This window comes from Antennarius striatus, chromosome 2, assembly GCF_040054535.1.
Source record: "Antennarius striatus isolate MH-2024 chromosome 2, ASM4005453v1, whole genome shotgun sequence".
Taxonomy (NCBI): Eukaryota; Metazoa; Chordata; class Actinopteri; order Lophiiformes; family Antennariidae; genus Antennarius; species Antennarius striatus.
The window spans coordinates 9,207,533-9,224,816 of NC_090777.1; the positions used below are offsets into that span (position 1 = coordinate 9,207,533).

Consider the following 17,284-nt stretch of genomic DNA (forward strand, 5'->3'; position numbering starts at 1 on the left):
GGTGCTTGCATATGTTGCTTTGAACAACTTTGTAAGAAAGCTACTATATCTGTTTTAATTGGAGGGCAGTGACGCTGAGACCATATCATTAATACCTTCCTTACACAGCTATATACCTATTGTAATTTTAGATATTGATAGCCAGGCGGAGGTCAAGCCCAAGGTGGTGACACATCACTGCCGGATACAAAATACAAAGACTGATTACTGGATAACTGTTTCACATCGATGTATTCGATGGAAAAAGAAGAAACTTATAGATAGATAGATACTTTAATAATCCTGGAGGAAATTGCATAAAATGTCATGTTAATATGTTTTATAATTCTAAGTAGTTTTTTTTTTTTTTTTAAGATATTTTATTAATGATCAAATGTATCCAAAAGGCCTGAATTGTGCTGATTTTTTCAGGCTGACAGGTGTTGCATAGTTTTTATGTACATCTTATTGACTTCATCTGACAGTGCAAGATCTAATGAAGATGGACGTCATATTGATTTTTGTTACCAGACAGTTTTGACTTGTGTCAGCTGCTGCAGGTGCCAGCATACAAAAAACCCCCCAAAACATCCGGATATTCGCTGAAACTAATATTTTTTTTCTCTTCCTCATCCCTCTTTTCACCTTCTCTTAGTGGTCGTCTTGTATCTGCAGGCTGTGGGTACTAAAGAATGGAGAGAGGTAAGATGAGGGTTTGGTTTTTGCTTTTCAACATCAATATCTAATATTTTTATCTGCCAGTCTGTCATATATATGTATTTTTTATTAGGAGTTTGATTTAAAGAGAGTTTAAAGAACAATATTCTGGGCCAAGTGAGTATGTTATTAAAATGCAGTCTAAAGGCACTCTGCAAGTGTAACCACTACCTGAATAACAAACCTGACACACATTTGTAGATTAATAATTTATGTTAAAGAATAAATAAATTGTATTAATTATCTGATGCCGTACTCAAATAATTCAAGTCAAAACTCAAGCCAGAAAGAAAACCAATGGAGAGCTTTTATTCATTTATAACATCTGCTCCTGTTGACTTTTCCCTGTCTCTCTTCGTCACTGTTTAAGGCAGGGTCATGAGACATTTCATTCATCACTGCTCTTTTGAACTTATTCCCTTTTACATTTTTTGTGAATCCCTCTGGCACCCTGCCATGTCTTTTTCTTCTTCCAATTTGCAAACCACATTCTGTGTTTAGTTTGTGCATTAGTTTATTTTCAGATTCAAAGTCACCACCAGTGTCCTGGTGAGGGCTTCACTACCACTGATTCAATCACGTCAAGATACTTCAGTCATGATCAAATTGCCATATTTTGTTCAATTTCAGTTTCTCATTGTTTTATTATTGTTACCATCATCTAGAATTCAAGTTTATATCCAAAAAAGTCATTTATTTGAAGAATTTGCAGAACAATACACAGACTGAGTAAATAGCAAAGAAGAAGAAGTATACTTTATTTATCCGCAAGGGAAATTACATAGTCACTCAGGTTAGTATAGTATACAGGCCCCCTGAACACAGCACACAAGGGGGCCTGTAAGCATCCAGTTAGTACATACAGGTACACATCAAACTACACAAATTAGGAGGCAGAGTGACGGGCAGTGGCTTCTGGAACGCGCCCCAAATTGAGCAGCTTGTAAGGGAGATGGCGCCTTGGTCAAGGGCGCCTCTGCAGTGGCTAGGAGGTGAGCCGACACCTCCCACTCACGATCGGTTGGATGTTCTGGCGGGAGCGGGATTCAAACCCCCGATGGCTGGGTGATCCTGTCTTCAAGACGATTGCTCTACCGCTGAGCCACTGACGGCCAGTAGTGATCAAATTCAGTATTAAAAGCTAGGGAGCTCTGACTCACTCTATTGAAAGTATTCATACATCCGTCAGACATCCTTGCTCACATTTATTAAAGATAAAGATTAAAGATTTGTCCACACAAATGGGGAAATTATCTTTACAATCCACATTTGTACATGCATATACTGTATATTATGTGTGTGTGTGTGTGTGTGTGTGTGTGTGTGTGTGTGTGTGTTAGTTATAGCACACAAAAACACTGTGTACAGGACCCTGTACAAACACAACACACTAGAGGCCTGTTGGCATGCGATTAATAACAGTCAGTACATGGGGAGGCGGAGTGACAGGTCGCAACTTCGTGGTGCGCCCCAATGATCAGCTTGTGTGTGTGGGGGGGGCTTGCTCAAAATACGATTTGAGACTTTCATTACTATTATATACAGCCAACTTCATTAGCTTGCTTTTTCTGACTCACTAAAATTACAGGACAGACGACCCAGTAAAAAGCCATTTTTTTCAATAAACTACAGATTTCTCCATGTTTCAACTTTGTTGAAAACATGCAACACAATCCCAAGGAAAGGTTTAAATATGGAAATGTTTTTAGCATTTAAATAAATTTTACAATTTGGTTTCTGTTTTAATAAGTCTACACCATGGATTTTATATATGTCATTTTTTGTCTGTTTGTTTGCTGTTTGCTTGTTAGCAAACCACTTCCCTTACCTCTACCCACAACTATTAACCTATCATGCCTGGTTTAGATTACCATCCATCCATCCATCCATCCATTCTCTTCCGCTAATCCGGGGTCGGGTCGCGGGGGCAGCAGCTTAAGCAGGGAAGCCCAGACTTCCCTCTCCCTATCCACTTCGTCCAGCTCCTCTGGGAGAATCCCAAGGCGTTCCCAGGCCAGCCTGGAGACATAGTCTCTCCAGCGTGTCCTGGGTCGTCCCCGGGGCCTCCTCCCAGTAGGACGTGCCCGGAACACCTCACCAGGGAGGCGTCCAGGAGGCATCCTTACCAGATGCCCGAGCCACCTCATCTGGCACCTCTCAATGCGGAGGAGCAGCGGCTCGACTCTGAGTCCTTCCCGGATGACCGAACTTCTCACCCTATCTCTAAGGGAGAGCCCGGACACCCTGCGGCCGCTTGTATCCGGGATCTCGTTCTTTCGGTCACGACCCATAGCTCGTGACCATAGGTGAGGGCAGGAACATAGATCGACCGGTAAATCGAGAGCTTTGCCTTTCGGTTCAGCTCCTTCTTCACCACGACGGACCGATACAGAGTCCGCATCACTGCAGACGCTGCACCGATCCGCCTGTCGATCTCCCGTTCCATTGTACCCTCACTCGTGAACGAGACCCCAAGATACTTGAACTCCTCCACTTGGGGCAGGATCTCATCCCCAACCTGGAGAGGGCACTCCACCCTTTTCCGACTGAGGACCATGGTCTCAGATTTGGAGGTGCTGATTCTCATCCCAACTGCTTCACACTCGGCTGCGAACCGCTCCAGTGAGAGTTGGAGATCACGGCTTGATGAAGCCAACAGCACCACGTCATCTGCAAAAAGCAGAGACGCAATACTGAGGCCACCAAACCGGACACCCTCAACGCCTTGGCTGCGCCTAGAAATTCTGTCCATAAAAGTTATGAACAGAATTGGTGACAAAGGGCAACCTTGGTGAAGTCCAACCCTCACTGGAAATGAATCCGACTTACTGCCGGCAATGCGGACCAAACTCTGACATTGGTCGTACAGGGACCGAACAGCCCTTATCAAGGGGTCCGGTACCCCATAGTCCTGAAGCACCCCCCACAGAGCCCCCCGAGGAACACGGTCGAACGCCTTCTCCAAGTCCACAAAACACATGTAGACTGGTTGGGCGAACTCCCATGCCCCCCTAAAGGACCCTGCGGAGGGTGTAGAGCTGGTACACTGTTCCACGGCCAGGACGAAAACCACACTGCTCCTCCTGAATCCGAGATTCGACTTCCTGACGGACCCTCCTCTCCAGAACCCCTGAATAGACCTTGCCAGGGAGGCTGAGGAGTGTGATGCCCCTGTAGTTGGAGCACAACCTCCTGTCCCCCTTCTTAAAAAGGGGGACCACCACCCCAGTCTGCCAATCCAGAGGTACTGTCCCCGATGTCCACGCGATGTTGCAGAGGCGTGTCAACCAGGACAGCCCCACAACATCCAGAGCCTTTCGGAACTCTGGGCGGATCTCATCCACCCCCGCGGCCCTGCCACCGAGGAGCTTTTTAACTACCTCGGTGACCTCAACCCCAGAGATAGGAGAGCCCGCCTCAGAGAACCCAGACTCTGCTTCCTCATGGGAAGGCGTGTCTGCGGGATTGAGGAGGTCTTCGAAGTATTCTCCCCACCGACTCACAACGTCCCGAGTTGAGGTCAGCAGCGCCCCTTCCCCACTATACACAGTGTTGATGCTGCACTGCTTCCCCCTCCTGAGACGCCTGATGGTGGACCAGGATTTCTTCGAAGCTGTCTTGAAGTCGTCCTCCAAGGCCTCACCGAACTCCTCCCACGCCCGGGTTTTTGCCTCAGCAACCACCAAAGCCGCATTCCGCTTGGCCAGCCGGTACCTATCAGCTGCTTCAGGAGTCCCACAGGCCAAAAAGGTCTGATAGGACTCCTTCTTCAGCTTGACGGCATCCCTTACCGCTGATGTCCACCAACGGGTTCTGGGGTTGCCGCCACGACAGGCACCGACCACCTTACGGCCGCAGCTGCAGTCGGCCGCCTCGACAATGGAGGCGTGGAACATGGTCCACTCAGACTCAATGCCCCCCGCCTCCACCGGAACGTGAGTGAAGTTCTGCCGGAGGTGGGAGTTGAAACTGCTTCTGACAGGGGATTCCGCCAGGCGTTCTCAGCAGACCCTCACAATACGTTTGGGTCTGCCAGGTCGGACCGGCATCTTCCCCCACCATCGGAGGCAACACACTACCAGGTGGTGATCGGTTGACAGCTCCGCCCCTCTCTTCACCCGAGTGTCCAAGACATGCAGCTGCAAGTCTGATGACACGACCACAAAGTCGAACATCGAACTGCGGCCTAGGGTGTCCTGGTGCCAAGTGCACATATGGACACCCTTATGTCTGAACATGGTGTTCGTTATGGACAGTCCGTGACGAGCACAGAAGTCCAATAACTGAACACCACTCGGGTTCTGATCGGGTGGGCCGTTCCTCCCAATCACGCCCTTCCAGGTCTCACTGTCATTGCCCACATGAGCATTGAAGTCCCCCAGCAGAACTATCGAGTCCCCAGTAGGAGTGCTCTCCAGCACCCCCTCCAAGGACTCCAAAAAGGGTGGATACTCTGAACTGCTGTTTGGTGCATACGCACAAACAACAGTCAGGACCCGTCCCCCCACCCGAAGGCGGAGGGAGGCTACCCTCTCATCCACCGGGGTGAACCCCAATGTACAGGCGCCAAGCCGGGGGGCTATAAGTATACCCACACCTGCTCGGCGTCTCTCACCATGGGCAACTCCAGAGTGGAAGAGAGTCCAACCCCTCTGGAGAGGACTGGTACCAGAGCCCAAGCTGTGTGTGGAGGTGAGCCCGACTACATCTAGTCGGAACTTCTCGACCTCACACACCAGCTCAGGCTCCTTCCCTGCCAGAGAGGTGACATTCCACGTCCCAAGAGCCAGCTTCTGTAGCCGGGGGTCGGATCGCCAAGGTCCCTGCCTACGGCCACCGCCCAGCTCACAATGCACCCGACCCCTGTGGCCCCTGCCACAGTTGGTGAGCCCATGGGAAGAGGGACCCACGTTGTCCTTTCGGGCTGCGCCCGACCGGGCCCCATGGGTGCAGGCCCGGCCACCAGGCGCTCGCCTTCGAGCCCCACCTCCAGGCCTGGCTCCAGAGGGGGGCCCCGGTGACCCGCATCCGGGCAAGGGAAAACGTGTTCCAAGATTTTTCATCATGTGGGGTCTTTGAGCAGTCCTTTGTCTGGTCCCTCACCTAGGACCTGTTTGCCATGGGTGACCCTACCAGGGGCAGAAAGCCCCAGACAACTTAGCTCCTAGGATCATTGGGACACACAAACCCCTCCACCACGATAAGGTGACCACTCAAGGAAGGGGGTTTAGATTACAAACATTTAAATTAAACAAAGAAACACAGTGAGATTTTCCCTGCAGGTCCATTCTCCATTTGTGGGTAGTTTGGGGACTCACTTGATTGCACAAATTATGTACATGAAACTCTGAAGACATGAGGAGAAATATTGAGGCTTTGGTCATGCATTGTCTAGATCAAAAGCTCATTACACGGTGCTGTTGGGTCAGGCCATCGAGAGTGGATGGCTTTATATGTTCAAAGCAAATTAGTATTCAGTCCAATGTGAAAGTGGTGGTGATGTGGGTTGCTGCTTAAAAAATCTGTTTTATTCACTCTTCTCTGAGGGGCACTTTCGCTTGATCATTAGCTTAATGACTTATTAACGAATGCATCACTGTCTGTATTAATACTGGTTTCCCAAAACGTTCTCTGTTTTCTTAGTTTGGCAGGACAGAAGTCATCGATAACACCCGGAATCCAGATTTTGTCAGGAAGTTCGTCCTGAATTTCTTCTTTGAAGAGAAACAAAATCTGAGGTTTGATGTGTAAGTAGTGATTCAGCAAGGATTCATAATTTAAAAACATCCTACTTTCTTGCAAATTTCAAATAATACCAGTGATTACATTAGAGTACAGTAGTTTCATTCCCTGCTGGTGAAAGTATAATTTTACCTAACTGGGATAAATAAAAATGACAATCAGAGATAACATAAGATTCTGTTATATAATTGAAGTTGATTTGAATACACTACTTTCAATTGTACTTGGTGGTTCATTGAGAGGTTAGTATTTACTTGCTCAGCCATTATGTTCACATGCACTGATCACTCACAAACCTGTGAAGCTTTAAACAAGGCACATATGAATTTTAATGCTCAGTGGGGTCCGCAGAGCAGCAGCTTTCATATAGTGTCAACATAAAAAAGCTCACAAACATTGTGACCATCCCATTACTATTAGAATGTTGGTGCTTCACATATTTCCAATGTAAGGGCGTCTATCATGCACTGCACCTCCTAAATAAATATGTTTGTGTGAAGCAATAATATCAAAAGAATACAATTCTAGAAATGCAAATTTAAAGAAATTTTATACTTGAATACTTGCATAATCATTAATTTAATTTCATCCTCATTTAAATGTCTGTGTATGTTCAGCAGCACCTCTGAAGTTATACACTACACACTTAAAGATAAACCTCATAGGTTGTTATCTTTCCAATGTCAAACACTAGCAAAAGTCTAATTATTTGAAAATAACAGTGACTCTGCAGGATTCAGCAGGCTAAAAAAATCTGTAAAAATAAAATATCTCTAAAAGTAAATAGAGCTGGGATGGCATAGTTATAGAGGAGGCTCCAGTGATGGTGACTTTCTTTTTATGTGGTGTCTCAGCCTCAGAGGGTAGAATGTTTATTGTTGTGTGACATCAGCAATAAATTCCATGATGTCTGTCTCATGGGGTGTTGTGGTCCTGCTAAAAAAAACAAACAAACAAACACACAAAACAAAACAAAACAAAACAAAAAACCAGCTGATCGAATATCTAGATTTTAAATTATATGTATCAGATTTGTTTGAGACTCTAGCATGCTGATGTTACACTTGAGGTCATTTCACCAGCTTGAAATTCTTAGTTTGTGTTTGGATAAAGCTATAAAATAATATGCAGCATAGATTCACAGAGGCTCATCAAGTAGTAATAAAAAATATAATATGTATGTACTGAAACACACTTAAGGCATTATTTTGGTTTCTTGATGTACATGTATGAAAATCTTGGAATATTTCATCACTATCTGACAGACATGATTTTTTTTTTTTTTTTTTTTTTTTGGCTTTTTAACAACAAAATTAGGTTAGTAACATTTTACATATTCCTTTGCTCAAAGAAACTTTGACATACTTGCATTGATAGTTTCTTATCAGTAGTAATCCTATTTTTATTTTTATTTTTTTTGGTATTTAACGACAAAATTTAGCTCAGCCCTGGTGATGGTGAAGCACTGTAGCACCCCAGATGTCCATAGTGCAATTCTAAAAACTGCTCAACAGCTAAATGGTTGCCCACCAGCAGCCGGCTAGCTAGGCATGAGGATACATTGAGAATAAATTCCGTTAATCTGGTATTACATGAAATAGGATCCCAAATACAAATCTGATCACAAGTTTGTTTTTTGCAGGTATAATGTGGACTCCAGGAGCTGCAACATCTCCAAATATGTAAGTTCAACACTTCAGTCTCATTTATTGTATTCAGAATTACTCACTATGTTTAAAGAAAAGTGCGGTGAATAAATGTGGTAGCAATCACTCTGAATAAAAAAAGTCAAATGTTCTGTCTTCATTGCTTTTTAAATCCATTCTTTTTTCAAACCAACTCATGGGAGAGCAGAAGGTCAGTATTATATATTCAAAATGTACTCTTCATGATTCATGCCACTTGATTTATTTATTCTCATGTTCGGTATTTTTCATTGTCCTCAGAAAAGGTTTATGATGTTTTAACATTTCATTCATTTCAATTGTTTTCATATTTTTCTCTCCTATTCTTTCATCTCATTTATCAAGGGCAACGACTTCTATCCAGAATGTCCTCAACCACATTCATAGTGTTATTCCTCATTTTATCTGTCTGCATTGCATTATCTGCTCAGGTAAAATATTTTCAGAACTTCTCTTAAGATGTAAAGCAGACTGTACAGCAAATTGGGCCTCTCAGGAAATTTAGAGTGAAAATGTTGTGTTCTGTCAATCTCTTCGTTTTTATGCTTCCATAAGTGTGTGCTGGTTGTAAACTGGTTGTATTTTCTAATATGAGAACATTTGTCTTATTCATAGTGTGATCCTCTTTAGGATAATTATCGGGAAACAAGCACCTAATAATCTGAATAAAACACCTAGCTAGGGCCTCCTATGTTTTACATAATGTATCATCCTTGAATGCATTTACTGTTTCAATCCACTGTTTAGATAAGGAGGAAAAAGGATGAAAAAACGAATTAAATTAGACCTACAATGATAAGATGTGATCGTCAGTGTTGTCCCTATCTACCATAGTAGATAAGATCCAGAAAATAGCAATAGGAAAGTATTCAGTATTTTAATGGGCCAGCTGAGGGCTCAAATTACCAAGGGCATTACTAGTTACGTGTGTCAGTCAAAGCCAATGTTATTATTTTAGTGGGTTGTTGGTTTTTTTGTCTTTCAGTGTAAATTCCTTCATGTTCACTTAAAGTTTGAATGGGCTCTATGTCATTAGGATATTTTGGTGTAATAAACATTAAATGCTGAATACTGTACATGTGTATAAAAGTGAAACATGTGTGTGTGTGTGTGTGTGTGTGTGTGTGTGGGGTGTGTATATATATATATATATATATATATATATATATATATATATATATATATATATATATATATATATATATATATAATAATGTTATATAATAATGCTAATATATAAGGAAGAGATCCTTGAAGGGATCCTTGAAGATCCATTATAAGCAGGAAGAAAGATAACAACCCTGAAAAGTTTCATTGCACACATTTACTCTTGGGAACTGTAGAAAATACCATCATGTCAGACTTGCATTGTTTTGCATTCATTACATTCATTTTGGCCTTGTCATGCAATTTATTTTCTGTCTACGCTCTCCTTCCAAAGGACTTTTTGGGCCAGACATTTTGTACCCTCGGAGAAATAATTGGGTCCACGGGAGGGCGGATGGAGAGGACTCTTTCGTAAGTCCCCCCAACATTTGGACATCCTGCCTGTTATATTCTGTTATAAGAGCTGTTGGTGTTTTCTTCAGGTGCTTGTGATCATTATGAACATAAATACAGTATTTTCTGCACTATAAGGCACACTGGACTATAAGGCGCACCCTCAATAATTTGTTTGTTTTATAATTTATTTCATATATGAGGCGCACCGGATTATAAGGCGCACACAATAAAAAATAAATAACATTTATTTGATAAACTGCAGCGGCTGTAGTTGCGCAATCCGTCCACTAGATAGAGCTGCGCTGCTCAGGCAGTCATGATTGCATTCATGACTTCCTGACTACCTTTGAATTGCCCCTATTGTTATGTCAATAAGCCATTCTGAGCCTCGTCAAGGAAACCTGATCACTTGATCACTTTGCCATCTCAGAAAGAAGTCAACACGCATATTAAAAACCTGACATTAAAAACTGGTTAAATTCATTACGAGTGCAGTCAGTGCGAACAGAGAGGATTATTTCCTGATCTGAAGTTCGAAACAGATATTTAAGCTATTAAGCTATAGCAGTTATTTGCTGCTGTGTGTCCTAAACAATTGTTTAACTAGTTTTTAATGTCAGGCTGCTAATTTACTGGCAAATATTACGCTGTTTTACTTCTAGAACTGACTTTAACGTCGGTGTCTCACCGCCATGAATCTCACAGCACGTCGCTGCAGACAGAATACACAAGCCTGAATGCACCCCTCCGCCGCCCGCCCAGACCTATCAACTACATTTGTAAATCAATGCAGCACACCTTTGTCTAGCAGTGACTGCTCTTGAAATTTCAGAAAAGGCTGTAAGTTCAGCTTTGAGGGTCTTTCATTCATTCTTTCATTCACCTTTATGCCAGTTTCTCCGTGTGTTTCCACAGACTAATAGAGTGGACCGTCACTAGATTCCAGATGACAGTACAATGGCATTTTTAAGACCAATTGAGTTTAAAGTGGGTTATTTCTGACGCCAAATAGTTAGGAAATACTGAGATCAGTCAGTCAGCCAAACTTTATTAATAGAATTGTTGAAAGTTCCTTATGTTTTGCTACGTAATCACCGGTGCTCGTACAGTCTGCTCTACCGTCTGAGAGCAGCTCAGTCAGAGCCGGGACTTCGGTGACGCCCCTTGACTACTGTTGTAAGGGGGCGTGGGCCCGAGTGCCTTGTGAGGGGGCACCTCTGGTGGCGGAGTGCGGCATGACTGACGGCCAGACTGCCGGCTTTTTTTCAGCTATCATGTTTTTAACCAATATTAATATGAATATTAATCCATATATAAGATGCACCGGATTATAAGGCGCACTACGGGTTTATGAGAACATTTTAGGCTTTTAGGTGCGCCTTATAGTGCAGAAAATACGGTAACTGCATTAGAGACCGAGAGTGATCATTGGCCTTCCTACTCTGGTTCCATAAGGTTTTACCAGGTTAAAAGGTGCAACATGTAAGGAACCTTTAAGTTTTTAGTGAAATGAGTAAATGCTAAATGTCAACTAAGGAAATATTCTTAAACTTAAATGTTATTTTGTTTCTTGTTATTTATGAGAGAATGAAAATTTAATTCAATGAATTTAGATTGAAAATTATTATTATTATTATTATTATTATTATTATTATTATTACTATTATTATTAGTAGTAGTAGTAGTAGTAGTATTATTAGCATCATCATTGTTATTATACAGATGGACAGACAGACAGATACTTTATTAGTCCCGTAGGAAATTGCAAATATCCACTGCTCAGGCATTACATAATGAATAAATACTCAATAAAAACTAGGAGAAAAAGAAACACAGACACCAAAGGACATACTTCAAGACATACACTACATTAACAGACACATGCAACACTAACAGGACATATACCAAACTAAAATATAAACAGTATAAAATACAATAAAGAGTAAAGATGAAAATAGCAGGAGGCCCACATGGTGGGTAAGGTACACCCTTTTTTCAATGTAAGGCGTCACTATCTAATATCACATCACAACACCTTGGCCCCACTACACTGCAGCACTGGCTGACATCCCATCTCCTCCCCTCCATTCAAACGCGTGCTGATTTCGCCACCTCCCCCCTGCTCCTCCTGAGAGAGTCATTGTACCCCCTGATGGCATGGGGCACGAAGGAGGACCTCAGCTTCTCTGTGGAGGCGCTGTGTGACAGCAGTCTGCCGCTGAAGGTGCTTCTCTGCTGGGAGAAGGTGGTGTGCAGGGGGTGGCTGGTGTTGTTCATGATACCCCTGACTTTGGACATGGTCCTGCTCTCCAGAAGCGTCTCCACAGAGTCCAGGCTCTGCCCGACCACTGAGCCCGCTCTGCGGATGAGTCTGGTAAGACGGTCCGCATCTTTTTTCCTGGCCCCGCCACCCCAACACACAATGGCATATGACAGCACACTGGAGACTACAGACTGATAGAACATGAGAAGGAGCTTGGGACAGATGTTGAAGGAGGCCAGCCTCCTCAGGAAGTACATCCTGCTCTGCCCCTTCTTGTACACACAGTCAGAGTTGAGTGACCAGTTCAGTTCGCTGTCTAGCTGCAGTCCCAGGTACTTACAGTTTCATACCACCTCCACCTCACTGCCCTCGATGATCACTGGCTGTGGAGAGGGAGGTGCCCGACGGAAATCCAGCACCATCTCCTTTGTCTTTGAGATGTTGAACTGAAGCTGGTTCTGTTGATACCATAGACAGACAGACAGACAGACAGACAGACAGACAGACAGACAGACAGACAGACAGACAGACAGACAGACAGACAGATAGCATCACTATAGATAGCATCACTATAGATAGCATCACTGTCAGAAGTTATTAGATTATTAGACCATCGGAGACCAGATACGACTATTGAATAATTGCATGCTGAGTTTCTGTTGTTCTGTATTAAAGTTCAATATGTTGTACAGACACTGCTGAAGCTGGTGATAGCATGGATACTCAGTATAAAATCCATAATTCACATCTAGTCTGCTCGCTTACTGAGATTCAGTGTTGGCAGAAAACAATGTATTTCCTTCACACTGTAAAAGGCAGATGCAGTGTATTAATTGCAAACATATAATCACATTTGTGTTACATTTTCCACATTGTATTCCATTATTTCCTTACTGTTTTGAAATATTTGAGTTAAAGGAGAGCTAAACGTGAAGTCAGAGAAGCTGCAAGCTTAATTTCAAACCTACTTAAATTGCAAATGTAATAAATATTCCTGTACACTGTCAAGCTCATCATAGAGGGTGAAACAGTTCTTGAGTAATACTCTGCGTAGAGCACTGTCTGCATAGTAGTTGTGTCATATCAGCTGCACAAGCAATTTCACTGCAAGAGCAGAGAAATATAATTTGATTAGTTCACTTTCTGTTTATTTTATGTTATCGATTGCATTCAATTTATTCTTTATCAAAATAATTATCGAAATGAAAATTTACAGGATGGATGAGATTATATATTGATGTGATTTGTGACTGCTTGACCTAAATTTTATTTAGTTTCTTGTGATGTGTAGTAAGTGGTGCATCAGCTGATTTGTGAGACATTGAAAATTTAATTCTATGAAGTTAGATTGAAAAATAATGTAATTGGCTGAGCTAATCTATGAAAGGAGTCAAAGATCAACAGAATGGGAAGCAAGCAGAGGGTGGAGGATATATTGTGAGATTTTGTTATTGAGCTGCTTCAATGACAAACTAACATACCTGCTTACCTTCACTGTTTCTGCTGCAGCTCTGCAGCCTTACATACATGTAAGGTATGTTCAGGTCAGAGCCTTATAATATAAATATAAATATAAATATAAATATAAATATAAATATAAATATAAATATAAATATAAATATAAATATAAATATGTAACCCTTTCACCATCGGCTTGTGAAATGTGAAACCCTTTATTTAATCCTAAATAAAGAAGTAAACCTATTCAAACTCAAATTTATACTTGCATGGTGAAAGAGACGTCTCAGTGTAAAGTAACAGTCTAGGATAGATGATGATTCTCGCTTTCTTAAATGTATATCTAGATGCTAACTTCTGGATACTTCTGGAGTTTAACCCTTATAATAATATAAACTACACAAACACCATTAACAGGAGGCAAAAGACACAAAGACTGAATGTCAATTTAGAAAATGCATTAGCCATATCTAAATACAAACACCAACCCTTTCATGTGAAAAAGAAAGAAAGAAAATGGAAATAGAAATACAAATTACAAGTACCCGGGGTTTTTATGTTAATTAGTCTTAGTTCTTGAGTGTAGTTCCTGAGTGTACTCTTTACCAAGCTTGCATTTTTGAATCGTTGGCACGCTTTAAAGTTGGAGCTCATACAGATATGGTACCTCCGTGTGGGGAATGAATTGGCACTCTAACACAGGGAAATCCTCTTCTGGTGTCTCATCTGAACCAGCACAGTAACGATGAACCATGATGAGTAGTGGCCTCCACAGCCTCCCTCAGCACATACATAAAGCCACATCCTCTGAAGCCCTCAACTCCAACACTCGGTGGTGAAAGTCAACAGTTCATACCACGTTTCGTATTCATCATTCTCAGAGTCTGTGTACTCTTTTTCAGCAGCAGCATCTGGTCTGATCTCTCCTTTTCCAGATTCATCATCTCTTGTCACCTGTTGTGTCTTTTCCTTTCCTGATTTTTCTGTGTGTGGCCTCTTTGTTCTCCGTTGAAGAACTCACCTACTAGACGTAGGCTCCACATCAGGAACTTGATCTGGGCAGACCTTTTGTGTGAGTGGCAGGAGATGGTTTCGATGAAGGATTTTGATGGGTCCATTTCCATCTTCTAGTGTCAACCGGAACAGTGGCAAGCTTGGCATTTGACTTTCCACGACATAAGGGTTTGAGGCCCAGCGGTCTGCCAACTTATGCTTTCCTTGTAATCCTAGGTTCTGTAACAAAACTCTGACTCTGAGAAATGGATTTTCTTGTCATTTCTCCTCTTGTTGCCATCATTTTGCGTGGTAGCAAGGGACTCTGCAAGTTCGTAAGCAGCTTTTTAATCCTTTCTGAGGTCAGTGATGGTCCTTTTCTGGCAGGACTAGCTGACAATGGCTGGATTTGCCACTTGGACTTGTGATTCGGTACATGACTCCTCGTTTCATGTGTAACCGATCCCACTCTCTCAAAAGCAGGGAACAGGGTCAATGTTTTGGTTTTACAACTTGGGTTGCATCTCCTCGCTTCAGAGTTGACCACACTTGACTGATGCCAGGATCCTCTTGCTGAGCAGTTGACAGCTCAACTAGACTCAGGACAGGCATTTCCTTGACACACAGGCTAGTCAGATTACAGTAAGCTTCTGGAATAGCCTGCATAGAGAGTCCCAAGTGGTCAATCACTCTTCCTGGGAATGAGTTCCTCGTCTTAGTCACCACAGACATCTGGCACATACTAGTAGAATGGAATTGTATTTAAAGCTCGCGAACGCACACTGTCTGACAATCGTGCGTCCCTGTCAAAAAATGTGTGTCAAAGACGCAAGGATGCACACAAACGACAACTGATACAGGGAGGATGGGAATGGTTACTGATTTCATCAAAACAGATTAATCCTTTTTTCACACACACACACACACACACACACACACACACACACACACACACACACACACACACACACACACACACACACACACACACACACATCCCCTTTACAAGGCAGTCTTGTAAAGGGAACAGTGCCTTACTCAAGGGTGCCTCACACTCCGGGTGTTTTTGGGCGGGAGCAGTACTGTAATTGAACCGCCAATCTTGGAACATTGGATGACCCACTCTATCGACCGCTTTACCACTGAGCCAGTGCCACCCCAAACTTTATGAACATTTTGATTGACAGAATTATTTTTTTTAGTTGCAGGGTTTCACATTTGCTTATAATCCCCAAAAGTACCACACACACACACACACACACACACACACACACACACACACACACACACACACACATACACACACACACACACACACACACACACACACACACACACACACACACACACACACACACACAAATGCAAGCACCCATTAATGCATGCAGACGCACACAGAAAAACAAAAATACTTTGGCAACAAATATATGTTCCTCATTGAATTGACTCTTACACAAGGACAATCATAAATCTTCCTCAAGATATGTGATTAATCATTTTTTGCTGTATCTATTCATCAAACTCTCCTTAAGGAGAGCATTGAAAAATATGTTATTAGAGAGAGGCTGGAGGGCTTATTCCACAATAACATTCTCTTATTATTGGGTAACAAAATATATTAAATACATGATCGAGGGGATTCTTCTGATCTTTCAGATGATAGGAAGTAGAGAAAAAAATAACATTCCCTATTTTCAATATATTGACCCCTTATTTTACAAACACAGATCTATTGAAAGACAAAGTTATTTATCACTGCATATTTCTGACTGCTAGTAATCTAGAACATCCAGCAAGAGACCATAAAGACTTGTGATAGCTGTATTTTTTTTTATTTCATTTTTTTTTAAATTTTATATACTGATCTTAGGAAAGCACACTCTAGTTAGTAGTTCAAACGCATGCATACATATTAGTGAGTACAGGCCCCTGTAGCACACGCACACAAACACACACAAAGGGGCCTGTAGGCATGTAATGGAGAGGGAGAGTGGCGCCATCATGGTGCACCCCTAAATGAGTACCTTGTAAAGGGAATAGAGGTGAGCTGACACCTCCCACTGTCAGATTTTAAACCTAACTAGGTTTTTGAACTAACTAGTTTTTGAACTAACTAACCATTAGGTTTTGAACACACTAGGTTCTAACCTAACTAGGTTTTACACTAAGTAGGTTTTGAACTAACTTACTAGGTTTTTAAACTAACCAGTTCTGAATTATTATTTAACATTAAACAGTGTATTTATGTTAATTTATTTTTCAAAAATTTCCTCAACCCGCTTCATCCACTTGCACAGGTCACGGGGAGCTAGAGCCTATCCCAGCTTGTCTTAGGGTACATATGTGAAAGTCTATGATTCAAACACATGCATACATACAGTATATACAGTATATTAGTGTGTACAGGCCCCTGTAGCACTCTCCTAGGCACTTCCAAACCTCTACAGGTATATCATCAGGAACAACTGCCTTTCCAGTCTCCATCCTCTTCAATGCTCTCCTCACTTCATCCTGACTAATCTTTGCTACTTCCTGGTTAACAACAGCCACCTTTTCTAGTCTTTGCTCTCTCTCATTTTCCACGTTCATCATCTCTTCAAAGTAGTCTTTCCATCTTCCCATTACAGTACTGGCACCTGTCAATACAATTCCATCCCTATCCTTAATCACCCTAACTGCTGCATGTCCTTCCCATCTCTGTCTCTGTGTCTTGCCAACCTGTATAGATCAGTCTCTTCATTCTTACTGTCCAACCTAGCATACAATTCATCATAAGCCCCTTGTTTGGCCTTTGCTACTCTACTTTCACCTTACACAGCATCTCCCTGTACTCCTGTCTACTCTCCTCAGTCCTGTCAGTGTCCCACCTCTTCTTAGCTAACCTCTTTCTCCGTATACACTCCTGTACCTCCTCATTCCACCACCAAATATCCTTATCTACTTT

The 17,284-nt window shown here is 42.4% G+C and overlaps 1 protein-coding gene across 1 annotated transcript in view; it reads left to right on the forward strand.

Annotated features, from left to right (window-relative positions):
• Positions 1-17,284, forward strand: part of LOC137612711 (copine-9-like) — a 116,895-nt gene that overhangs the window by 14,332 nt on the left and 85,279 nt on the right. The window contains exons 3-7 of the mRNA XM_068341381.1: positions 635-681; positions 6,340-6,443; positions 8,081-8,120; positions 8,293-8,295; positions 9,565-9,641. Of these exons, the coding sequence (XP_068197482.1) occupies positions 635-681; positions 6,340-6,443; positions 8,081-8,120; positions 8,293-8,295; positions 9,565-9,641 (271 nt within the window). The remainder of the gene's footprint in view (positions 1-634; positions 682-6,339; positions 6,444-8,080; positions 8,121-8,292; positions 8,296-9,564; positions 9,642-17,284) is intronic.